Raw genomic sequence first — 26,520 nt, forward strand, 5'->3', positions numbered from 1 at the left:
ATTTATAGCGACATACTCTTTGTCTCTTTGATCACAAACAATTAGCTGACCCCCAACCTGATGCCTTTTACTCTTTTTTCCTTATTCTTTTTCTTTTTTTAACATTAACTTACCACCCCTTTTATTTTATACGCTAATCCTTTTTAGCGATGTTAATTACAGTTCATGGTCTTAAGATTGAGCGATGTTAATAAATTGTCCATGGTCTCTCTACACATTTGGGTCGCTAACTAATTTATCATTCCCGGCCGCAAGAGATAAATTTCTTGCCATGTAGGTAATAATGTAGTCTCATGAGTAAGAAGAAGATCTTCGGAACCCTGTGACGGTTCCGTCTGTCAGCATCAAAAAAGTTATAGTAAATTATGTAAGATCTATATATATATATATACACGATTAAACTCTATACTCATCAAATAAAGATACAGCATACTTCACAATTGACAGGAAAGTAAGTGGCTGGCGTTACTTCGAGTCATTCAGAAAAGTAATCTTTAATTCTAATGTACGTTGAGGGAGCCCTCGGAATATGATAGCACAATGCCATGATCTAATTTACTGCCTAATTGTTTCTGTTTCCCTCTGTTCCGAGGTACATTAGATTAACTTTCCCTTAAAAATTTCAGAAAGAAATAGCTAGGTACTGGATCTTCATCTTTTCCTAGAAAAGAAAAGCTGACTCTTCGCAAAAGCATAGAGATAAATAAATATGCAGAAACAACAACATAACATATTATAGTAATGATAGGCAAAAACAACAGGACAAGCAGCTAACTAAGATGCCTGTGACTGACTCGTACGTGCACAGAAACTAAACATATACTACTCCAATCTTAGTATGCCCGATATATATATCCTCTCGGATAGGAAAGAGCGAGCTACAGTGATTATAAAGAAGAACGAAACAAAGATAAGGATTGGATGGGGTCACTAGCACTTGTCATCCGGGGTTGAGTTGCTCTTTAGAATATTTCCTTGATCAGTAGGGGGTTGTGGTTTACTCCCAGCGGCACATAGAAGATAGACTCCCAGATTGATTGCGCTTAGTGCAGCGAGAAGACCGTAGAAGCAATCGAGTCTGCCTTCATTGATGTTGTCAGCCAGCCATCCCTTGCCATCCTTGGCGGCGGTGACGTTCTTGACAATGGAGACGAGGAAGCTACTAAGGAAGAAACCGAGGGAGAGAGTGGTGAGGAAAAGGCCGGTGCTCATGGTCTTCATGCCCTTCGGCGATCGTGTTATGAAGAAATCGAGCTGTCCCGTGTAGATGAACGCTTCTCCCGCACCCACCAGGAAGAACTGTGGAATCAATATAAACACAGAGATTGGTAGAGTAGTACTACTTGAAGCCACTTGTCCAACCCCAACTTGTCGTGCTACCGAGAGCCTCCTCATTTCTGTAAGTGCTGCTGCTGCCATTCCTATGACCGAGAAGGTCAGGCCGATGCCGATCCTCTGTAGGTTGCTAAACCCTGTAACATATAAGCAATCGAATTAATTATAAGTAGCGTAGTTAGTACGTACGCCATGCCAAATCTAGCTATTACGTACAAATAAATGTATGTATGATGCACGTCGTATTGTATAGTGCAGGCCACTTAAAGAGTATGTACCTTGACTCCCTTTCCATTTTCTGCACAAGGGCATGATCACACGGTCATAGACTGCTAGGCTGATGAGGATGGCTCCGACGAAGAAGACGGTGAGGGATCCCGCTGGAATTTGGAAGCTCCCGATCGATCTCTCCATGGTGGTCGCTTGCTCTACAGAGAAGGTGATCATCTGGGCATAGACGGTCCAGAACATTATCGTCGTAGCCCATACTGGCAGTAACCTTATCATCATCTTCACCTCCTCGATCCTGGTCACCGAGCACAATTTCCAGGGGTTTATTAGGTTATCCGTCTTTCCCTCGTTTATCTGGGTGTCGCCCTCCACCATGATGGCGGCCTTGTCGAGGAAACTGTCGATCGACATGCACAATATAAAAATTAAAATTCATAGATCTCCTATACATGTAGGCCATAAGTTGTATTGCCCTAGCTACCTACGTAGATAGCCCCTCGATGGCTCGCAAGTTCTTACCAGAATTGTTGCGTGTGATGGATTCTGGAGGCCTCCGGGCAGTCTTCATAGAAAAGAGTGACGGTGCTTGGGTAGTGGAGCTTCCTCTTTTTCACGGCAGCTACTAGGACTTGGAGGATATGGACAATGGGGCTGCCTGAGCTTTTCTTGTACCTGTAACTCCTCGTCCCGGAGAGGAAGACTAAGATGGCGATAAGCATGGAGATGCAGCAGATGCCATAGGCCCAGCTCCGGCCCACTTCGTCCTGTATGTAGACCAACACGGTGACAGCTAGGAGGGTGCCGGTGCTGATGAAGAAGAAGAACCTATTGAAGAAGAAGGCCATTTGGTTCTTCTCCTTCTCATCCTTGTCATCAAATTGGTCGGTTCCGAAACCCGACACGCTCGACTTGAGGCCTCCAGTCCCAAGTGCGATCAGGTACAGGCACAAGTATAGAATCCCTAATTGGAAACCACTCGCTCGTTCGCATCTACTGCTCGCACCGCCAGTACTGCATACTGGTGGCCGCAGTTGGGGCAATTTGGTGGATACAGAAAGCAGGCCTGTTCCCTATGTATATTAGAAAAATAAAAATAGATTAACATCAAGAAAATAGATTAACATCAAGAATATACATTATGTATGTATATATATATATATATATATATATATATTAGTACATATATATTAGTGATCATGCATCGCGATCGATGAATCGACTTACTAATGCTTGGACGACCGCGAAGATGGCGATGGTGAGGTATCTTCCTAAGAAGGAATCAGCAAGGAAGCCTCCAAGCAAGCAAAGCAGGAATGAAGTGCCCATGAAGTCCGTCACGATATTTGCCGACTCAGCGCTGGGAAGATGCATCGTGCCACCCAAATACGTCACTAAATTCACAGCGATTCCCATGGTTGACAGCCTCTCGCATATCTCGATCCCTGTGCGTGCTCATGCCCAAATTAATTAACTTAAGTCGATCAGTGCAGGAAATTATTTGAGAAGCAAAATTTAAGTCATACGATCGACAGCTTTCCTATTCTTTTATATTTGATACATGCCCGTGACGTCAAAGTGTCATATATATGTTACTCTATCTATATCTTCGAGGCAATGCATATGCAAGGGGGATAAAAAATCATCTAAGGTGAGCATGCACATTTGGTGGGACGATTGAGCGAGGCATGCATGCACGATCACTATAGTTCCTTGGTGATGATGGTTGCTTGCTTTTCTATTAATGGATCACATGACATAACAATTAAAGGTACTGCCAGATACCAGGTGGCTCCAAAAGCTTAAACTGTTAAAAGTGCAACTGAACTTATGGTTTGTGGTTTCAACACCTGTTACTGAAAAAGTTAAAAAGGTAAAATTTCAACAGTAGTCGATCCCCTACGCCCTCACTAATACGATCGTTGAAATTGATCAATTAACGCATGCATGCGCTGTGAAGCTAGCTAGTATACATGAACATAAACCAAGTTAATTTGAGTGGTCCAAATTAACTACAGAGCAAATTAAATGAAAGGGAGAGGTGAAACCAATAAAAAGACAAATAATCAAATAGCTAACTAGGAATAATATAAGGCATGTCATGCAGACCTAGAATAAGTGCTGCAGGTACCCATCCACCAGTCTTGGACTTGTCAGCAGGGAATCCCTTGTAATCAACTGCGTCTGCCATGGACCAGCTCATCTTCCCCTCCTATATATATATATATATATATATATATGAAAAACACGCATTAGAAAACAGAATATATAAAACTAAATTGGAATATATATAGGTTCAAACTAAGGAATATCCAGGCGATGGCTAGTGGATGATAAAGTTAGAAAATAATTAAGAGAGTGGCACAAACCATGCCGATAAGGGTGGGCTTCAATAGCAAGCTTAGAACCTTAGCAGATATCTAGAGACTGTCCCTGAGTTTGCTCTTCAGGTCACCAAATGCTTCTCCTTTATATAGGCAAATGTTGAGAGCAGTGATCGAACAGTGACCCGCACTACCGAGCAGAAATGTTCACAGCTAGTTAGTTTTGGGAAGATGGTGGAGTCAGTACGTTCGTTTTTTTTTTTCTTTTTTTCTTTCCGTTTTTCTGAAAAGGAAAGTTCAAGGAGTCCAAAATTTTGGGCCTTCTTGTGGGGTTTATTTTCTAAATATATATCTCTAGCTATAGGAGAAAGATATATATGATGGATGAGTTATTGGAGAGGGTGGTCTGGGAGAAAGAAAGAAAAGGAATCTTGGAACATGCCTTGCCCTTGACATATTACACTGTTTAGTTTGCAATGATCAATAGTTCATTATCCATAGGGGCTGTGTGAGCCATAACATGCCTTCGTCTCTTTAAGTGCTCTTGCAGCCCCACAATCAAAAGTATAACCTCCCTTTGCTTCTGCTCCTCATGTTTTACCCCTATCCTCTATTATTAGCTAAAACAACTCAATTGCTCTTCTTTTTTCTCCAGTAGAACTATTGCTTCTTGTCCTGCCTGCTGTGATGGAGAATTTATGGATAGATCCTGGAGTCCGCCATTAGTAGCCTAATTCCAAGTACCTGAAATGTCAAGTTTCAATTGCAGCTTGTTAGCAATACCCTCAGCTAGAATTATTATTTTCCTTCGGTACTTACCACTATGTCACGAATTTTTAGTGGCCTCAAATGGGATAAGATTCAACATTCCACAAATATGTATATATATATATATATATGAAATTCGTGACAATTACAGTTTTAGATTGCTAATGGAAGGTTGATGCATCTTCAGCATAATTTAGTTGCCTAACCTGATGGAACCTAAAATCTGAAAGTTAGAAACCAACCTAGAATATGATTTTACCATTCAAAACCAGTAGGATAATGCAAAAAAATACTACAAGCAAGTAAAACAGGCATACACACACACAGACACACACAAAAATACGTGGAAAAATCCCTTACCAAATAAAAACAATATAATCATGAATATTTTTTCTTTACGATCAAACTAATTATTATATAAGTTGTCAGTTATAAATTTATTAATAGACTGACTGTTGTTGTCCACAATCATATCTAAAGAAATAACTCTCCATCGATGCACCACTTTCTATGATTAGTTCACAACCTCAATTGTTCTTGATGTTAACTACTAGCGTATCTCTTGAAACTCATGAAGCTGAACTTCATTCACTTAATTAATCAAAACTCCTCTGTTGATCTTCACCGAAATGTATCTTGTTTCATGATCTTTCCTTTTTATAGATCCCAAAAGGAAAGCCAAAATTCCGATTCCGATTCCAATTCAACTTCGGACCAAAATAAGTCAAAAACATGCTAGTGTGTATCACGCATCAAACTCTTTTTAAACACAAGTATACTCGTAATTTATTTGAAATTCATTTAATACTCATTCGTATGAGTCTCAAACACCGGCAACTTTGCTTTTCGGGTGAAATATTCAAAAGTTCTTTTAAACAGACTCCGGACACTTTGGGCATTTTAGCTTCTTTTAAAAACATGTGAACACATCTAATATTCGTACAACCTTGCGAACGGTTAGTCTGAAGTTTGAATCCAGTTGCTTCTTTTTTGCTTCCTCATTTCATTTGTCAAGCATTGTACCACAGCTCTTCCCAATTAAAATTAGAAAAGAAAAAGAATATATATATATATATATATATCATGAATTACTCTGTTTTATCAAGCATTGTTGGCAGCCTTTATCCAACAAAGAACAGTTGCCAACTGAACTGACAAGAGAGTTTAGCCCCGTGCATTAGTTCAAATAGATAGATCTTGTATTCTCACTGGTTCATCTAGGGCGACGATCCATCTTGTATTCTCTAGCTCTGTCGATAATTATCTTCTTTCCCCTGAAAGTTCTGAGATCATAAACACCTGATGAGTAGGATGTAATGCACATACATCTATCTTACAGTTTGCGGATGGCCAGTGTACGTGACTGGGAATTTTTATGAGCTGTCGATTTGAGTTCCACAACGACCATATATATATATATATCCAGTGAACTTACTCCGTCTTCCTACCTCTATCTGTAGGAAAAATATTCTCGATAGAGAAAGGACGGCGTCTACAATCTACATCAAGCAACTATGTGATTAGACAAATTTTGAATTCTTGATCTGCAGCAAATTAAATTCAATGTATGCAAATTATAAGTGGCTCTCTGGAGATCTCATGAGGACACTAAAGTGGGTCATTTTCTGTCTCATTGGTGCTCCAAGATACAAAATATGTCAAGGAATCCAACTAAGTAAGTGGAGATTTTTGCCGAGAAAGATAACAGATGATTAAGGTCAACGAGAGACAAGATGGAGCAACAAGCATTATTATTATTTCAAGTGGGAACGAGGAGGTCTTGATCCTTTTCGTCTCCTCACTCAAGGGGATGAAAGGCATCACATTATTGAAGGCATCTCGTAAAGCTGGTCCACACCCATGTGTTTGCTGGTCGCTTCTACGTCTTGTAGGCCTCCAATGAAGACCCTGAGATTGAAAGGGCGAGCTTCTATGTTCCAGTAATATTTTTGTCAACTGCATAAAAGGGAATTTAATTGACAGGTTGACTTATGATGAGCATGACATCTCTGCTGAGGGAAATATTATTTCAGATATATATAGTAAAAAAAAAGGTTAATTACGTTAACAACTCTAAACTATATCTAGATTTTCACGAGAACCCTATAAGCTTTTTTAGATTATAATGTTACCTCTAAATGTTTTAAAAATTTCAATGTCATATTTCCGTTAGTGTATTATTAAAAAAAATTAGACAACTCAACTTACGTGATAGTCATATCGAATCTCATTAACCCGAAAATTACCTAAATGTCATTATAACCTTTATATGACCATTTAATTAAATTAGAATAAAAAGACATATATTAATATAATAGGAAGAGCTTGAGGCATCTTGAAGTCGACCAGGATCCCAAGGGGCAACCACGGGTAGGATCTTGAGGATAGGTAGCCACAGGCAGGAGCTTGAGGTATCGCACAGTCGGATAAGATCTTGAGGAGGAGCTTTCACCAGCGGTGGCCGAGGATGGCAAGGGCAGCCAAAGACATTGAGGATGAGGGTAGATCCCAAGGGGCAACCACGGGTAGGATCTTGAGGATAGGTAGCCACAGGCAGGAGCTTGAGGTATCGCACAGTCGGGTAAGATCTTGAGGAGGAGCTTTCACCAGCGGTGGCCGAGGATGGCAAGGGCAGCCAAAGACATTGAGGATGAGGGTAGATCCCAAGGGGCAACCACGGGTAAGATCTTGAGGAGAGGTAGCCACAGGCAGGAGCTTGAGGTATCGCACAGTCGGGTAAGATCTTGAGGAGGAGCTTTCACCAGCGGTGGCCGAGGATGGCAAGGGCAGCCAAAGACATTGAGGATGAGGGTAGCTAAGGCCGAGGGCGGTTAGGGGGAGGGTGGCCAAGGACGATGGAGCAAAGCAAGCAAGGTCACGCATGGTGGACAACTCGAATTGGACTGAGATTGCAACCGTGGCGATTAGGTGGTCGAGAGTCCTCACACTTATGATAGGGGTGAGGACAGCCAAGGACGACAGTGTGGAGCACTGGAGGTAACTCAGATTAGATCTCGAGGGAATGACGGTGGAAAAGAAGGGAGGGAGAGGAGTGAGGAAAGAGAAGGGAGAGGCACAAATCTCGAGAGAACAACGGTGGGAGTGGGAGGTTAAATTATTTTGAAGGCAATTATATTATTTACCTTTTTTAATTTATTTTTATTTAAAAATTAATAATATAATATAATATATTTATTAAAGGTATAATAGTTATTAAGTGTATACATGTTTGCCCTTATTTAGATCAAAAGTATATATATATATATATATATATATATATATATATATAGAGAGAGAGAGAGAGAGAGAGAGAGAGAGAGAGAGAGAGAGAGAGAGATGATGATGATGACGATGATGATGATGATGATGATGTTCACACTCACACATGCATCAGTGTTAAGACAGATGAAAAGAAAGATGCGATCAAATTAGTGAAGCAAATAGAGGGCGTAGGTAGAAGCTCCCCCAACGCATGCAGCTGCTCAAACAGAACATACCACATGATGAGGAAGTGAGTGGTCGATCCACTTGATCGTGTAACGTTTTATGTACAATAGATCTAGCTAGGGATATATATTCACCCAGCTATACATCACTACCTCCGTCAAATTAAATTAAAACTAGTTATGTATACAAGGATTGAAATCGAGATCAAATTAAATATTAATTCCGATCAACGTAATTGGCCATCACACTCGATTCTCACCGTCGCCACCACCACGGCCACCCAGCTGTCCCTAGACTTTTTAAGGTACATATGACTGCTTCTGTCGTATTCCATAATAATTTTTTGTGTTGTAAATAAGTTAAACGAGAATAACCGACAGACACAACTAATTAGATTACCGCCTTTTGTTATATATATATATATATATATATATGCATGCGTCGGCCTATATATTGCTAACATTGGACCACCAAAATAGAAATATTCTTCTTCCCTTCGATGCTTCCACATAAAAATATATATATATATTCTTATGACGGTAAAATGATAGCAACAAAGACACATTGATCATAACAACCAAAATTCAAATAGTTGAAACTAGCTAACTAGCTGAAAATATCATGCATCAAACCTTCCTTTCAGTCTGACCATAAATAAAAAAATAAAAAGAAGAATAAGAAGAAGAGGAACTACTCAGCATCACTTAATTCGATGATCTCTTTCTTTACCAAGATAGCAATTATGCGACATCAGATGTGTCATTTAATGGCCCAAGCCATTAAATAATTAATTAAGTTTCTCAAGTATGCATATATACCCACATGAAGTACGTGGCTTATCCAACAGTTGGATTTTTGTTTCTAAGCAATAAATATAATTTTATTTATGTAATATGTGTAAAATTTATGTATGAATTTTAGTACAAATTATGAGGTGTGGATGAAAAACATTACAGTGCCAACGAATAATGTCAGTGAACAATGCTTATGAATAATAGGATGTTTGAAAGGTGAACAGTGTGTTCGAATGTATTTAGTAGAGAAATTTTCTTGACAAGATGGTTTTGAACACATTTGGTAGCATTGGAAAGCGTATATAGAATAGAAGCACATAATTCTTCTTATAAGTTCATATTTGCGAACTTATCGAGGAGTGATATAAGAGCTTCAGACCTAATAGTACCCTTTTTTTATTTTTTATTTTTTTTGATAATTAGAGGCCTCACTTTGAAGTCTTGAAGCGGGCACGACTTGAAGAAAATCTACAACAGAAGGTGCTAAAACTAATTTCTGTTCATTCATTCTTCTCATTTTGCAAGATTTTGTCTAAGGGTTATTGAGATAGTAGTGTTGAAACTTAAGAATTGAGTTTAAGAATTGATCATTGGACGCAGTATATATATTATGAATTTGAGTGAGTAAGATCTTATAGATATAATTGTAGGGATCGATAGGCAACTTATAAATTCATTTTGTAATAGCAATGATTGATTTTTTATTTTAATTTTTTTTTTAAAAAAAATTGTGAATTTAGTATTGTCTTTTTTTAATAATAAAAAAAAATTTATCCTACTGATAGCATAGGGTACACATTTTATAAGTCTTTAATTTTCATGGTTGCAAGGATCAAGGCATAATTAAGTTGCCAATTTCTGTAATTTTCTTAAATTATTTCCCTGCTGGCTTCGTTTTCGTTGAGTGGTTAAAGGTCAGATGGCTCGCAGAAGAAACAACCACCGTTGTTTAATTCCATCCAGAGGAACATCAACATTAAGCCGCCATTACTAATTACACACCAAGGACGAGAAAAAAAAAAAAAAGGACGTCTAAATGCATGAACGATCGATATCTACTCTTACGTGCCTATTACTTTCTTCCTTTAATCTCATTCTTGTCCTCCATTATCTACCGTCTCATTCTTTGGAACACATTGGATTGTACAAGGACAGAAGTGGATTAAAAACTTCAGACATATTCAGAGCAATTAATAAAAGGCCAACCAAAAAATAAAGTTTGAAGATAATGACGTCGGTTATAATTTTCATTAGAGATACCTACCTATATAGATATATTCCTTGGAGTTATTGAGCAAAAATATGTCGATAAACTATAAAAGGAAGGAAGGAAGGAAGGAAAACACCACGAATTAGAATGAGTGGAAGTTTGAAGAAATGTGATTTTCAGTTTCAATAAGTGCCAACCAATAATGTCTCCAAACTAAAAGTGACTTTTCGAAAGCCCGTTTGCTGGCTTGACTAATCCCTGATCCAGCCCAAGCTGCAGACCCAACCCGTTTTACCGGCCCAACCCGACACAGAAAATCTAACTGAAGAAAGTGAGGAGCCCTTACTCGAAGATACGGCCCAATTCAGGCCGCAAAAGGCTACGAGTTATTAATCTATATAAATAAGTAATGAAGAACAACAGGTACGGCTGCGAGGGAATAAGAATTATTATATAAATAATTCTTCAATTACAACTAAATTACATGTTACATGCATATTCTTATATGTACTTCTGCCAAGCTGAGCTTATCAATTTGCAAATAAAACCCACTAAATAGGAAACCAACACAATGGGAAAACTCCACGAAGAAATAAAGAAATTGAAGGACCAAATTAAGGATGGAAATTAAACAAGATATATATATATATATATATATATATATATATATATATATATATATATATATATATATATATATATATAGCAGAAGGTAGCTAGTGCGGCAGTAGTCAGAGGCCTCTGGCAAGCATCTGTTGGTAATTCTCCATGGACTGCAGTCGCTGCAGCAGGAGCTGCTGCCTGAACCGCTTGATGAACGCATCCGCGCTCTCGTTAACATCGTCCTTTTTCTCCACCGCCCTCCTCGTCCTTGCCTTCATCTTGTCTCCATTATTGATCACTTCTTGTTCTCGTGTTACCGCCGACGATTGAAGAGGATACATCGTGGTGGTGGTGGTGGTGGTGGTGGTGGTGGTGCCGAGCTTCTCTTTTGCCATCTGATCAAATGTTGCGTCTCTTGCTAATTTGGTCAAGTTGCAATCAAAGGCCACCTAATTTAATTTGTCTTCTTAACCACTCTTTGGTTTTTGGAGGAGATCAAAGTTAGGAGTAAGGAAGGGTAGCAGATGCGTTGGAGAGTTAAAATGTACCTCAGAATGAATGGAGCATTTGGCCAACCATGTTTTGAACATATATACACAGATGATATGTGCGAATATGGATGAAATGGACGACACGACACCTAAGTAAGACTGGAGGGCGTGAGCTGGCGATGAGTTGTAAAGAAATTGTTGGAGACGTACGGGAGTCTCCACTCCATATCCCATGCCAAGTTGGCTGCCACGTAACCTGAAGAAGGAGATTAGTTCGATGGGGGGGGGGGGGGAGTGCGAGGAAGAAGGTGCGTATTGACCGAACCACGTGCCATGGTCGCCAAAAAAAAAAAAAAAAAAAAGTAGAAGTCAAAAGTAAAAGAGGGAGGGAAGCGTGCGGCGGACGTTACGCGGAGTCGGTGTGATTCCATTTCCATCCGCGAATATTGCAATCTTTCGGCAGCCCTGCCCTGCCCACCGAATAACAAACTTTTTATTTTTCCACCCTGTTTGTTGGTCGTCAGTCTAGTTTATTGCATACTTTCAATTCTTCAATATGCCGGCAATATGATAGACATTATTAAGTCATAATTGAGGGGCTGAAGTGTACAGGTTACTCTCCTGGCCATATTTTGGCAACAATAACATCAATTGGGCAAATGACTTACTTGTGAGATAAGAATCAGTACAGTGCTACTGCTGTGGGATCGATGAAATTAAATACCCCAAAATTCAACTATGGTTATTTCCCGTCATAAAATAATCAAATGCTGCAACCTTTATTCTAGCCATGAAGCTGTTGATCTTAAGGTGGTTTGCCTCAATCACAGGCTTGGTTCAAGACCTTAAAAAAGAACTAATAACTGACTTGATAAAAGTATTTATGATGTCCCATTTTGTCATACAAATGTCCAGATCGTCAAACAAACACACAGCATGCATATATATATATATATGGTATAATGTTGGAAACTTGGAACAAATTAGCTTAAATGTCCTTAAACATATCTAAACATAAGATTATATGTTATCGGGAACCATAATACTGTTTGCCGTGGTCCCCAGCACTTGAAAGGCAAGATGGTGGATAAACTAAACCAGAACTGTGTCCTGTCGCCTTCCAACAATAAGCAGCTACTGGGCCTCCAGATTCTAAGGATAAATAGATGTCTTTCAGAAATAATTTCTCACACGGAAAACTGTCGCTGCATGCAAATCTTATTGCATCTTTTGTGGCCGATGTTCCATTGATGCTAATGAAAGAAATATCATCCATTTTAACAGCCATTGTCTGCATTTGTTGATTACCGAAGCATTATAGAGGAAACACTTTGGAGGTGATAATACGTGAAAGTGTAAAGATTTTACCTGGTTTTCACATGGAGTAGTTGAGTCGCAATAATATTGATCAATTATTATCGGGTTTGAAACATTCTTCATCCAGATATTTTGGAAAACTATCTTCTGGGCATAACCACTACCACCCTGATGCAAATGTTACACATACTAAAACTTTCATTGACTAACTCCTTTTTGAACTTCATGATTCGATATAAAAGGGGGGAAATGGTTTACCTGCCACGACTTGATCCTTACACCATTTTGTGTATTGGTAATAAGACATTCATCCACTCGAATATTATGCACTTGATCATACGCTTGTGCTTTCCCCAAGCTTCCAATACTGTTGAGCAAAGAGCAACATAAGTCTATTAATTGAGCACAATACTTGTCTACCTAAAATAATTAAAACAAGTGACTACCTTATACCATGACCAGGTCCACACACAATGTGCCTTATTCGGATGTCCGAAGAATTAGCAACTATGGAGATGCAGTCATCCCCTGAAATAAAAGTAAATAAAAATCAGATAGTATAAAGATATACTTTATGCCTTTCAGAAAGTGAATAATCTGATAACAGAAATCTTGATAAGGTGAACAATAAGCTAAGTGGAAAAACACTATCAAGCAGTGAGGATTCAAAGCTTAATGTTATGCAGATTCAAGATTAAATTCATCATAAGCCAGCTAAATCTTGGTGAGATTTGCACTTGCTTATAAGTAGCAAGCTGGCTTGCAGCAAATTAGCTACAACATCAGTAAGAGCTGCAAGAATCGGTAAGCTCCACGTGCACTTCATTCATGGTTTTAGAAAGCAATTGTTTCAGCAGTCTGTTTGAGAGTTTCAAAAGAAAAAAAAAAATATTCTTTCACTTGGGTTTTATCCAATCCTGCTTCACTCCTTTAGCACGAGCATTAGTATATGGCAGTTTGGTGTGGATAAGCCATGCATTTGTCAAAAGTTTGTTGCAAGACCAATTTTACATTGACATCAATTGATATCTCCATGTGAGTTCTTAAAGATTCATCTACCATATTCCTGTAATTCCTTGATGCGGTAGAACAAGCATGGTATAACTGATGCAAAACAAGTTAACCACTTCATGCAAGATGGATAGCATCAGCTAACTAAGATCAGTATAGAAACCAAACATACGAACAGCAGAACAAGTATGAAAATCAATCACATTCAAAAGTTGAAAGGGAATAAAAACCTTAGCTTTTCCAAATATATGTCACATTTCCATTAAACAATAAAGAAATGTTAGGATCCAATAATAGTTTGAGCATTGAAACTTAAAGGCTAAAGAAGGATATTTCAAACTTAAATAGAAGCCATCATCTTGATGATACTACGGATAACCCTAGAATAAGGTAGAATTAGATAAAACAGAAAACTTTAAGTACTAGATCTGAGTAGAAATTAGCATAGTAGAATAGGTAGAAATGGCCCAAGACCAAAAGTAGACCTGTTCTTATTGTACTATCCTTGACCACAACAGAGACTGATTCATTTAAGTGAATTCCATCAGTGTTCGGGCTGTCAGCAGGCGCAATCACCGTCATATGAGATGCGCGAATGTGAGAAGATGAGAAAAATGCTATATGCATCTTTTGACTATTCGTTACGGTCAAGTTTCTCATAGTAAGATGTTTGCACTGATAGAAAGAAATTGCCTGCATCATAGATGTAACTTCACTTTCACGAGAAGAAGAATGGATCCTAGAAAGACGACATTAAAAAAAGAAATTAAAAATTATCATTTCCAAATAGCTTGAACTTTTAGACGAAACGATTAATAATCATGGTATCACAGCCGTCAGGCCAAGCTGTCATTTAAGATATAAAACCCACACATAATTAATTCAGAACTTCACTTTTTGGGGTGATTAAAATGTCCTAAACCCATGAGAGGGGGAATGCTTAGTTAACAAACAGAAAGACCGTATGATTGTTGCTTGCTATTCCTTTGCCTAAAGGAAATAGGCACTAACCATAGGAGCACTTCGGCATGGCTGCAAATAAAAAACAAAGGCAGCATTCAGAATTTGAAGTTCCACAAGAGCAATAATGCAAATATGCACCCACCCAACAGATAAGCAGATGCATAAAATTAAAAACTGCATTACATTAGTTTTATTTCTCTTGCATGACTGTGCCCACCATTCTTGTCCCATGCCATTGATTGTCCCTCCACCTTCCACCACCATCCAGTTCACCCCAAGGAAATAAATCCACTTTTCAGGGTCTAGCTTATCCCAGATACCAGGATCTGATGGAGCAACAATAGTTCCCCTAATCTATGCAAATGGCAGCTTGGTATAAATAAGCAAGCAAGCAAAAGCAAATGTACTTTGCATTTTCAGAAAAGCATGCAGAAAGGAAGAGTGAAAAATTAAAAAGAAAAAAAAAGGAAAATCTGAAATTACACATACAGAGAAAGCATACCACAAGTTTCATCTTTGCATTACAGGGGCCAGCAAAATTTACTGGCCTAACTAGATATACTTTTCCTGCTGGAATTTCAAGGACTGTTCTAGTTGGTGATGAACAGGAGACGTTCCAAGCATCTAAGAAAGCCTGAAAAAGACATTCATCCGAGATCTCATTTTACAGTATGAACAGGAAAAGTTCAGAAGTTTGAAAAACTAATAATTATGCTAAACATAAAATGGAAGTGTCATTTTGTTTGATGGTCAGGATGAACTGAAATCTCCCCACGGAAAAATTAAAAAATAAAGGCGCGTCTCATTTTAACAGTGGATAAATTTCGTGGTCATTTACTCAGGCTGCTAAATTTTCCTGGTTAACCTTAAATTTCTCTGCCTATAATTGATGTATGGTAGAGTTTGGGTTTAAATATAGGACCAAGAACCAGAATCACCTCACTAGACCATCACGATACAAGCAACATTTCAAAGAGAGGGGCAACAATCTGATCCTTATATTTGACAAGAGCATATGAGCTAGTGTTGAACATTTAGATCTGCCATAAAATGGAGATGTTTGGTTGTTTTGTTTTGTTTGTAAAACATGGATTCTTAGAGCTCGCCAAGTCACTAAAAATGCTGTATCACTTGAAGGAAGGAAGATTGGTGCATGTACCTGGGTGTCATCGGCCCTTCCATTCCCTACCGCCCCAAATTCATCGACCGAGAATGGGGAGGTCGTCCCACCCACGCCGACCAAGAAAGAGATGATGAGGAAGAGGAGGACAGAGAGAGATGGGGATGGGGATGGATTGTCGGATCCCATCTTCTTCTTGATCCAATTCGGTGGATGGACGATACTTGTGGCGGTGTGATCATTGCGGAGGCCCCCCTTAACTATTTATACAAATTATTGCTAGTCCGCGCATTTGGTATGAACCCCCCCGGATGACAGTTAATACGAATACGACATCGCGACTACAAATTGGAAGGAGGAGGAGGAGGAGAAGACGACGACGACGAAGAAGTAGAAGAAACCCCCGTTGTCTCCGACTGCTTGCCCTGCCGCCTACGCGACTGGCAAATAGACGCCACTCGGCTCGATCCAACTAGTCGGCTGCTTCATCTATGGCATGAAATGTTCGGCCTTGTGGACCTTTTCTAAACACGTCATAAAAGGGGGATCACATTTATCAATAGTTAAGGGGGAAGTGATTTTCTGATGCTTATCTACTTGCAACAAAAGGGGGATCACATTTATCAACCTATCAATGTCGAAATTATCACATAACAATATAACATATATTTGTCTTCGCTTCCCCCGTTTGAAAAAGTATAATGAAGTTCATTTTTTCCTTTCATAGAACTATCAGAGCTCTTCTCATTTAAAAATGTAGTAACTGTTACATCATAGAATACATCCTTGTCGTCTATGCATTAACATGAGTTGCATTTATACAGCAGTGATTCTTCAAGTGTAGACTATGGGTATCCTCTGCCATGTTGCAGTAGATAACCTTAAATGAACTCAAATATATCCTACCACGGCATTATGTGTCATACTGGAATTAGAGTACTGTTCGATTAAGAGCCCAGCACTTGACAAGCAAGAAGGTGGATTGACAAAACCTGAACTGAATCCTGATGCCTTCCAACAAGAAGCAGTCACTTCCCCACCAGATTCCGACGACAGGTTAATGTCTTTCAGAAATAAATTCTCACATGGAAAGCTGTCGCTGCACACGAATTTTACTGCATCTTTTGTAGCTGACGTTCCCTTGATGCCAATGAAAGAAATCGCATTCACCTTAACAGCTAATGTCTGCAATTGTTGATTACCAAAACCTTATAGAGAAAACAAGCATTTAAAGATGTAACATTATACATAGTGCCTGGAAGTAAGCCTTTCATACCTGGTTTTGGCATGGAATTGGTGAGTCACAATAGTACTGATCAATGATGATAGGGTTCGAAACATTCCTCATCAGGATGTTTTCAAAAACTATCCTGCGGGCATAACCACTGCCTCCCTGATACAGATGTGACATGTGTATCGAATTTTATTTGACATAATTGATACATTTTACTTTCAACTTCATGTTTTGAACTGATTGAGGGTACCATGTTACCTGCCATGTCTTGATCCTTACGCCATTTTCAGTGTTAGAAATAACACATCCATCCACTCTCACATTGTGCACTTGGTCATATGATTGTGATTTGCCCAAGCTTCCAATGCTGATGAGCAAAGAGAATGATAAGTCTACCAATAATAATATTTGCCCACGTGCGTAATTACGATTAAAGTGGCTACCTTATACCATGACCAGGTCCACACACAATGCGACTTATTTGAACATTTGAAGAATTAGAGACTATAGAGATGCAGTCATCTCCTGCAATGACGTAAATTAGACAATATTAACCATATTAATGATGCCTCCAAGAAAAGAATAATCTGATAGGGAAAGTATTACGTGAGCGGGAAAAGCATTTCTGCAACACTATCAATCATGCACTGTGGATTTTCACCTAGATGGCAATCTTCTTTTAAATGAGCATTCTTAAAGCCTACATCACAGATTCAAGAATAGTCTCATTACAAGTCAACCACTCGTTGTGAGAATTGCACTCGTTATTTAGAAGTGAACCGGCTTGTGGCACATTACCTAAAACTTAAGAGCTAAGAGGAGAGTGGGTCAGCTAGATGTGTACTTTGTTCATAGTGTTAGCATGCGATTTGTTTAGGCACATCCATTTCATATTCTTTAATAGCACACTTCTGTTCTCTCAGGTTTCATCAAATCCTGCTTTAATCTCACTTTTTTTTCATTAGAAGGAAATTCCATTTAGAAAAAAAATTAAACTTACATCCTACTCAAGCATTTAATTGGAACGTGTGCAAAGTCCCTACTCCCTACTAACAATGGTCAAGACTATGCAACCCATTCCAAGAAAGGAGATATTTCTAATCTAGCTCAATTAGCCAGCCAATTGGCAGCTCCTTGAACTTACAAATGTGAACAAGTTTAAACTCTTATAGGTAGTAAGTGAAAGCCTTGCAGCCTTCATATTTCTAATGAACCACAAGACTTCATCCCTCTTCATAGTTCTCTTTAGAACTTAGTGTCCCCTTTCCATTTCACTCCTTTAGCATGAGTACTTGCTGTTTGGTTTTTTTAACCTACATATATGTCAAAAATTTGTAACAAAACTGACTGTACCTTGAAAACAATTACCAATTCAAATTCTTCTATGTATATATATGTATGTATGTGTATGTATGTATGTATGTATGTATGTATGTATGTATGTATACCAAATATAAGCAAAGACTGAATAAGTACGAAAATCAATAGCATTCAAAAGTTATAAAGGAATTACAAGATTAACCTGTCCAAATACATGTCATTTCACTTAATGTTACCTTTCTAGCAAATGAGAATCCATAAGCTTATAATTCATGTAAGAGTACATGCCATCAATAAATGTTAGGATGCAACAACAATTGAATATTGATGTTATTAACTTATTAGCCTTATATTCAAATTTCTGTGCCTTGATGACAATGTCAATAACAGTAGAATAGGATACACAACCTAAAAAGAGCTGAAAAAAGTAACTCTTCAATATGGTGCTAGATGGGTCGCGTGAGTAGAAATCAGCTATTAGAATGGCAATGCTAAATGGTAGGACACAACAAACCTGTTCTTATTGTACTATCCTTCACCAAAACAGAGGTTGATTCACTTATGTGGATCCCATCAGTATTGGGGCTTTCAGCAGGTGCAATCACCTTCAGACGAGACACCCAAATGTGAGAACATGAGGAGAATGCCATATGCATCTGCTGACTGTTCCTTAGAGTCAACTCCTGGATAGTAAGATGTTTGCACTGATGGAAAGTAACAGCCTGCATCATACATGGACCTCAACTTCCACATGAAAAATAATGTATCATAGCAAGAGAGCAAACCACAAGGATGATTCTTGATATCCAATTGCCATTCAAGGAAAAAAAATGCACTAACCTTAGGAGCACGTCTACAGGGCTGCAAAATGGAAGACAAGGGGAGATTCAGATTTCAGTGCTCCATAAACAAAAATATGCAAACACCCATCCACCAAACAGATATCTAGATGCAGATTTATTTCAAAGTACTGAAACATTACATATGTTGCATTTCTCTTGCACGACCGTGCCCACCACTCATGACCCATGCCATCAATAGTCCCTCCACCTTCCACTACCAGCCCGTTCATCCCACGGAAATAAAGCCATTTATTAGGATCAAGCTCATCCCAGATACCAGGATCTGATGGAGCAATGATAGTTCCCCTGATCTATGCAAATGGTATCCTAATGTCAATAAGCAAACAAGCAAAAATAAATGTAGTTGGGGAAATTTGGAAGTTAAAAGGAAGATGAGAAACAAACGAAAAGGGGAACAAACAAAAAGAGGGAAGGCATACCGCAAGTTTCAGTCTTGCTTTACAGGGGCCAGCAAAATTTGTTGGCCTAACCAAATACACCTTTCCTGCTGGAACTTCAAGGATTGTTCTAGTTGGTGAAGAACAAGAGACGTTCCAAGCATCTAAGAAGGCCTGAAATAAGAAGAACCATCTGAAATCTCATTTTACTGCACAAATAGGGAAACTTCAGGAAAGTATGACAAGTATATATTACGTTAGGACGGAAGAGACAAGTGGTATGTACAACAAAACAGAACGCTGGAGTTACTTATATGGGAAATGGATATAACAAATCTACCTATCGAGAGTCGAATTGTAATTCTTCACTATGGATACAATTTTGAGAGAACAAATTTAATAGAATATAATAATGAGTTAATGACGCATTGGGCTCACCAAACACAAACATGAACAAGGAATTCAAATGGAAGCCACAATTAATTTTAATGTTCAAAAAACGAACTGAAAGCTACGGAGTAGTGCTAAGATCCCCTAATGTGAAATCAGGGATACACAGATGAAGAGTTGATCTTATAGTGAATGAATGATCTAATGCTAATGCAGCGGATTAGAGAATGCATTAGTATTTCAATACAGATTAGCCACCACCGCTCTTTTTTCTTCCTTGCAATCGCATGAATGAAATCCACCTTCTTCCTTGGTTATTCTATCCAGTACACTGGTGTTCATTGGTTACAAATATTTGGCTAAAAAGAATAAACCATTATCATTGTTCAAGCGTCTTGCAAATTTGATTATAGGTTGTGTAATAAGTAATGTCGAGTGAAAGCTTAGAGAGGACTGAGATCGACGTTCTTGTTGATGATGACAAGAAAGAAAGATACAAAGAAATGCGTAATCCCTACATTCTTATCGCAATAAACGTGAAGGAAGTTAGAATTGGTGTATGTACCTGGGTGTCGTCGGCACTACCATTGCCGACCGCTCCAAATTCATCCACCGAAAATCGAGAGGTGAATCCCGCGACGCCGGGGAAGAAGGGAGGGATGAGCAGAAAAAGGAGGAGAGATGGAAAAGATGAGGGGGCTAGCATGCCGGCGAGATCGATAGATGGCATCTTAATTCACCGTCTTGCTCAGAGTCGGGAAGGTGTGAGAAATGGGAAGGTTCCTGATGGAATGAAGACAAGACATAAATATGTATGTCCCTCGATGGACGATGGGCCGTACCGTGCAGGTGGAGCAACGGGTGTGAGATGATGGGGAGGGAGCACTAGTAAGTAAATACATTATAGTATAGTAGGATCCAAACCAATAGGATCCGATGATATGATCGATCAGACGACGGGGCACTCAAATTTGGTAAGTATCTTCCAAAGTTTTCCACAACCATGTCCTTTCACTTTGCGCCTGCGCCTGCGCCTGCGCCTCAGGACACATTATAGGGCAGGCAGGCAGGCAGGCAGGCAGCTTCTCGGTCACCCTCAATAATCTTCGTCATTCTTTGTGAGTCGTCCTCCTCTTCGATCCATTTGTGGCTTGTACGCACGCCATCCCGCTTTTCCTGTGGGGCTTCCGATTCTTTTCGGCTTCGGGAGTCCCACATTATTATTAGAGAATAGAGATTCCTTGAATTCTTAATAGTGAAAAATCAAATCAAACAACCTCCTTTTATTCGTCGTCACTTCTTCAAAAGTGAATTTGGTTACATAACGGCATATAATTGCAAGAAGCTCGATTTCTTGTAGATATTAAAATCTATACAAGTGTCTTAGTAAGTATCTAGATTTATATAATTGATTGGATTCTATATCTTCACTTGTCTTACTTATTGAATCCAAATTTATAATATTGTACGTTAGCTCCTCTAATCCTGCTAATTCTATTATAATATAATTAACTCGAGTACAAATTAAAGCTTTCATAATCTCAAGCTTTAAAATACATCTTTATTAGTTAAATACTCTACCACAAACGCTAAAGTATATACAGAAGCAACTCTAGAAATAATAATACTATATATATTATATGACATGAGAGAAAGATCTAAATATCAAAATTGATTGGATTTCTAGTATTATATAACCTATTTAATACGAAATTATAATACGATAGGAATAACAAAGTAATATTAACCTTCTATAAAAATTTAATATTTATTAATTTATTATACAAAAATGGTGCATTATATCATTAAAATGGCCTATTTCAACTCAAAAACTTATACAACATATAAATAACAATTCTAGTAATTCACCGTAACACACGAATCCATACAATAAACTTTGATACGACAAATTGTATTAAACAAAAGTTTAGAACAAATCCATACAACAAATTTTAGTTTTAACCCTCAAATATTATAATCCAATGATAATTAGAACAAAGTTTAAAATTTATAATCAATTATAAAAGTTTGAAATATGCAAAACAGTAATATTGAACCCTCTATTTTAGTCCCAATATCGTGACCCTGTCAAAAAGAACATAAGATAAAAGATAGAAAAAAAGACAAAGTTGAGATTCTCATACTAAACATCAATAAAATATATAAGATATAGACAGTGAAAAACATAATTATAAAAATATCTTGAAAATTTTGAGATACCTAGATTGTCTTGTATATAAGAATTTGAGAAACTATGATATCTCCCAAAAATGGCATAGAAATGTAAGAATATTTATTCTTCCTAGATATTAACATCTATACATGCGCATTATTAAGTATTTAGATTTATGTATTTGACTATTCATCAAAATTTGAAGCTTCACTTACATTAGTCATTGAATTTAAATATGTAATATCTTTCGTTAGCTCCTCTAATACTATCAAATTTTCTATCACAATATGAAAAAATAATTTACAAACTAATTTTTTTTTAATATTTATATAAAAACTAATAAAATATGATTACCTCTAGAAATAAGCAATCTCGAGTATAAATTAAAGCTTCCACGGTCATAATTCATACTTAACAATTATCATTGTTATCAATTCATAGTATTTCTCTTGATCAAATTTAGAAACTTGTAAAGACATGAATCTATCCGATTTGGCAAGACATAATTGACTTATATCTTTAGTTTTAAACTTTCGATATAAAATATATGATGTTTCATATTTTCAGTCATGTACTTACTATTTGATATGTATACAATACAACACAATTTATATTTAGCTTATTTTTGACCCATCTTCTCCAATTGGAATCTCTCTGTACACTTCTCAAACACTAGATTTTTGCTTTCTTTTATGTTTATTACGAGAGTTCACTCCACATATTATGGGAGAAGAAATGTCTTCAAAAATAGTTGTTCTATCTTTAGTGAATATCTCTGTACAATCATGCATAACTAAAATGAGGGTAAAGAAACAGTATTGTGACATAGAAATAAAAGCCACGAAACTAAGTTAAATTAAACTAAAACATTGCAAGAAAATCAATGCAGACAAATAATAGGACTACGGTATGAGAAAAATGTTGCAATAATTAAACAGATCTAAATAAGCAAACGGTAAACAAGTAGAACTAATTAAACAAATCAATACAGTAAAATAATAAATTTTGTGTCACCACCTTTTATGTTGACTCGACTCGGAGTGGTTAGAGAATCAGCAGCAAACCTTTCTTGGAGTTGAGGCGGTAGAAGGGCAGGTAATGTAATTAAACAAATCAAACACTTCAAACATTGTATTAAACAAATCAAACATATCTGACTAGTTCCACCAAGTTTGCTAAGCATAATTAACATTTAAATCAGTCACCACAATAGTGTAGACGACCTGATGCACAGCAATTTTTAGAAAGATGTAATAAAATGCATCACACATTTTGAGTAACATAACATTTGAAGCAACAAATAACTTAAGGAGATAGGACGAAAAGAAAGTCAACTCTTATAATATGAGATATATCCTTTTAACCCTTGGTTTGACAACTTCACAATTTGCTATAACAAGAGGAAGAGGGCAGGCAATGACAGTGGGGGCTCGATAGGCAGCGGCGATGGATGTGAGGAAGAGGGTTTTGATGTGGTGAGGAAGAAGGTTTTGATGTGAGGTGGAGGGTTTCAACAAGAGAGCTAAAGAAGAGGGTTTTTTATTCTAAAGAAAGATTAGAGCGGCAAACAAGCTGAGATAGGCAATGTGGGGGAGACGATGGAGAATGGAGATAGGGCTTTTGGCATGAGGAAGACTATGGTGAATATGAGAGGTAGAAGTGAGGAATTTATGGAGATAGGCGAATATCATAGGGCAATTGAGTGAGTCAATTTAAGGGTGGAATAGTGAGAGGTTGTATGAGAGTTAATTTATATAGTACGGGTTGACAAGTTTATTTAATCTATATATTTAAGCGAGTCAAAATTAGTTAGCTATATAAATCTGAATACGATCTTTATAAATCGGGTTAAATAAGCTAACCCGTTTTGACATAAATTCAATTAGACTGATCTAAACTTAATTAATAAGGAATTATCAGTATTCATACACAAAGGTTGAAGAGCAAGCAGGCAAGTAGCTAATGGTCATCACTCACCGGGCATGTGACGTGTCTCTTCAGTAGATAGATAATAGATAAAACGAGTTCTCCGGTTTTTAATCTATCGTAGAACGGGTTTGGTGATGACGTTTTCCAAATTGATGTAAAGGAATCTATATAATGTTTGAGTATGCGAGGAGATAAGCTTTAGCCGCCCATACAGAGCGATGACATGACATTAGAATGCCATCGTCTTTACTAATGTCTGACAAAGGCGTGACAATGATGAATACATGTATTATTGGGGGGGTGTGACTAGACTAATTATTTAAAGTTGGTTTCAACTAACGGTGGGCACGCGATTACGTAACGTAGTAAGAAAACCTTAAATCTATTTCCGTCTAGAGAGAGAGAGACCGTCCTACTTATTTTTCCTCCCAGTAAATACCAAAGAAGGTGAAAAAACTTCCTAGACTCGCTTGCAGCTATATCCACTCGTAATTAGCCAATCATGGAGAGATAAGACCAACTAAAATTTTAGCCTTACAGCAATGTAATCAGAAAGATAACGAACGTTTTGGCCATTTTTACGATCACATCATGAGTGTACGTAGAGAGATCGAAGAAAGAAACAAGAGGGAAAAAGAAAAAAAAAACAAAAAAAAAAAGGGAATATGAAGGTCGGCGTGCGCGATTGAAGCTTCCTCAATTCCCAAGAAGAAATTGAACAAGAAATTTAAGAGAGTATGTCCAGGATTATAATACAGTATTAAGGTCCGTCCACTCTTATACAAAACTATCTAATCATCTTTTAGAGACGCCATAGATAAGAAAATGAAGAAATCCATCCATCCATCCATAAAAAAGAGTAGAAAACGCGGTGGTCGATAGAAAGAAAACCAGGATCTGTCAGCGGCGCTTGTTGGTCTTTGGATTGGGTGGGTTGTTGTGGTTGGGCTTCCCAAAGAAACCGCAGAAGCCGCAGACAGAAACTCTTGGAGAGGGTGGGTCCAACGCAGGTGAGATCCGACCTACTGTTCGATACCCGCCGCGACCGCCGTTGGATCGGCTGCGCTCCATGGAGGACGCCACCGCACCACCACCTCCGCCCTCCTCCTCACTGCCCTTCTTCCCTTGATTGAGTTCCTCCGATAGAAACCGGTCCTCCCACACCAATCCTGATGAACCTGACCTCCGAAAGGTCTCGCTCGACCGCTGTAGACCTGCCATCTCTCTCTCTCTCTCTCTCTCTCTCTCTCTCTCTCTCTCTCTCTCTCGCTCGCTCTCGCTCTTTATGTGAAGGAGAGGAATTGAATTGGAATTTGGTTTCCTACCAACAGATGGGAATGTTCTGAAGAAGAGGATTGTTCTCTAGAGACGCCGATGAAGAAGATATATATTTGACCGCGTGTGAACAAGGAGAAGGAGAGGGTGGCTGTGGAGAGGCAGAAGGGGCAAGATATAGAGAGAGAGAGAGAGAGAGACATAGACAGAGAGGACTGGAATTGGTGGTCAACTTTTGAGGGTGGAGAGAGAGAGAGAGAGAGAGAGAAGCTTCAGAATTCAGAGGAAAGAAACAATTTATTTGATTGCAAATCATTTACCTGTTCAAACTCCCCCCCTTTCCGCAAATACCAAGCACCTCCTCCTGTCCCTGTCCATTCTTCATTTTTTTTCTTTTTAAAGTTTTCAATTTCTATCTTTTAAGTTATAAACTTCCGTTATCTTTTTGGACTGCCAAGAAGACCATGAACCCCTGACCGCCCTATTCAGCCTTCACAGCATATCTCCAAACCAAACTTTGGAAGGCCTTCTTCTACAGCAGTTATCTCCATATAGGAGAAATTTAATAAATGATCGCGCCTTCGAGTTATCCGCATCCAAGCTTCCAAAGCCCTTTATTAGGCATGCAAGGTCAACCAGCAAAAAATTATTAATTGCGCGCTTACTTGCTGGTTAAATGAGCAGTAGAACTTGCAACAAGCTGCCTTTTAGGTCTAGTCAAGCAAACAATGTTTCTTTTTACTAATTATACGCGATAGTCGACCCCATTAAATGATCTTGACTTTTCTCAATAACACCCATTAGCTGGCCTTGGATGACTCGACGTCACAAGTGGAGGCCACTAGATAAGTTGTTACATTCCTTCATGGTGTGAAAGCCACAAGTCCGCATGATCAAGTTGTTGATGATCAGAGAGGAAGTTGAGATGGAGCTTAAAATACTGGGGCCATGGATATTTGGATGTCTAGTTATTGGATATTTGGATGTCGGATTCGTTGATTTGATTCGACCTGAATCCAGTTCGTCGGTGCTCCAGGATTTGAGATTCTTTGCTAATAAAATATTAACGGGAAATTGATTCGCCCTGCAGCCTAAGTTGCTGTTAATGACTCGGTGGACTGGAATGTGTACGCGACTGAGCCCAACTGGAAAGTGGGTGCACTTACTTTAGGTAGGAACCAGGAAATGCATGCAGTTCCGTTATTTTAGTTAATTGAAGTGGTATAATCCCTAATAAGTTTAAGTACATGACGAAGAGATAGAAAGAAAGTAAGTCTTGATCATATCGCAAACCCGAAGATGGATTGAAACACGGTCGGGTCCTCTCGTCGATCGTCTGGAAAGGGTA

General features: G+C 38.3%; 4 protein-coding genes across 4 annotated transcripts; all 4 read right to left on the minus strand.

The window, feature by feature from the left end:
• Nucleotides 1–710: 710 nt before the first annotated feature.
• LOC140771284 (protein NRT1/ PTR FAMILY 6.2) lies at nucleotides 711–4,066 on the minus strand. Its single transcript, XM_073112766.1, has 6 exons — nucleotides 3,933–4,066; nucleotides 3,673–3,775; nucleotides 2,791–3,008; nucleotides 2,086–2,636; nucleotides 1,614–1,963; nucleotides 711–1,472 (listed from the first exon to the last, which is right to left on the minus strand). Exons 1-6 carry the CDS (start codon nucleotides 3,933–3,935, stop codon nucleotides 931–933), a joined length of 1,767 nt encoding a protein of 588 aa, XP_072968867.1. The 5' UTR covers nucleotides 3,936–4,066; the 3' UTR covers nucleotides 711–930.
• An 8,053-nt stretch (nucleotides 4,067–12,119) lies between these two features.
• On the minus strand, nucleotides 12,120–16,183 carry LOC140769963 (probable polygalacturonase At1g80170). Its single transcript, XM_073110887.1, has 9 exons — nucleotides 15,651–16,183; nucleotides 14,994–15,125; nucleotides 14,675–14,845; nucleotides 14,540–14,560; nucleotides 14,014–14,221; nucleotides 12,964–13,045; nucleotides 12,776–12,884; nucleotides 12,569–12,685; nucleotides 12,120–12,491 (listed from the first exon to the last, which is right to left on the minus strand). The coding sequence occupies exons 1-9, from the start codon at nucleotides 15,798–15,800 to the stop codon at nucleotides 12,228–12,230; spliced, it is 1,254 nt and encodes a 417-aa protein (XP_072966988.1). The 5' UTR covers nucleotides 15,801–16,183; the 3' UTR covers nucleotides 12,120–12,227.
• Nucleotides 16,184–16,328: 145 nt separating this feature from the next.
• Nucleotides 16,329–24,792, minus strand: LOC140769962 (probable polygalacturonase At1g80170). The gene is made up of 9 exons (XM_073110886.1): nucleotides 20,361–24,792; nucleotides 19,448–19,579; nucleotides 19,148–19,318; nucleotides 19,006–19,026; nucleotides 18,680–18,887; nucleotides 17,289–17,370; nucleotides 17,104–17,212; nucleotides 16,888–17,004; nucleotides 16,329–16,796 (listed from the first exon to the last, which is right to left on the minus strand). Exons 1-9 carry the CDS (start codon nucleotides 20,523–20,525, stop codon nucleotides 16,503–16,505), a joined length of 1,299 nt encoding a protein of 432 aa, XP_072966987.1. The 5' UTR covers nucleotides 20,526–24,792; the 3' UTR covers nucleotides 16,329–16,502.
• Nucleotides 24,793–24,797: 5 nt separating this feature from the next.
• Nucleotides 24,798–25,118, minus strand: LOC140769744 (uncharacterized protein At1g15400-like). Its single transcript, XM_073110603.1, has one exon. The coding sequence runs from the start codon at nucleotides 25,116–25,118 to the stop codon at nucleotides 24,798–24,800; it is 321 nt and encodes a 106-aa protein (XP_072966704.1).
• Between the last annotated feature and the right edge of the window lie 1,402 nt (nucleotides 25,119–26,520).

This window comes from Typha angustifolia, chromosome 11, assembly GCF_048772165.1.
Source record: "Typha angustifolia cultivar Huaian chromosome 11, ASM4877216v1, whole genome shotgun sequence".
Classification (NCBI taxonomy): Eukaryota; Viridiplantae; Streptophyta; class Magnoliopsida; order Poales; family Typhaceae; genus Typha; species Typha angustifolia.

Coding starts and splice junctions, on each gene's coding strand:
- LOC140771284 (XM_073112766.1), bottom strand. Junction 2,637..2,790: donor TCGCGGTCGTCCAAGCATTA/GTAAGTCGATTC, acceptor TAATATACATAG/GGAACAGGCCTGCTTTCTGT. Junction 1,473..1,613: donor AAAATGGAAAGGGAGTCAAG/GTACATACTCTT, acceptor TATATGTTACAG/GGTTTAGCAACCTACAGAGG.
- LOC140769963 (XM_073110887.1), bottom strand. CDS start 15,800: ATGGGATCCGACAATCCATCCCCATCCCCATCTCTCTCTGTCCTCCTC. Junction 15,126..15,650: donor GAAGGGCCGATGACACCCAG/GTACATGCACCA, acceptor TGTCTTTTTCAG/GCTTTCTTAGATGCTTGGAA. Junction 12,686..12,775: donor TAAGGATCAAGTCGTGGCAG/GTAAACCATTTC, acceptor CATTTGCATCAG/GGTGGTAGTGGTTATGCCCA.
- LOC140769962 (XM_073110886.1), bottom strand. CDS start 20,525: ATGCCATCTATCGATCTCGCCGGCATGCTAGCCCCCTCATCTTTTCCA. Junction 19,580..20,360: donor GTAGTGCCGACGACACCCAG/GTACATACACCA, acceptor TTCTTATTTCAG/GCCTTCTTAGATGCTTGGAA. Junction 18,888..19,005: donor CCTGTAGACGTGCTCCTAAG/GTTAGTGCATTT, acceptor TGTATGATGCAG/GCTGTTACTTTCCATCAGTG.
- LOC140769744 (XM_073110603.1), bottom strand. CDS start 25,118: ATGGCAGGTCTACAGCGGTCGAGCGAGACCTTTCGGAGGTCAGGTTCA.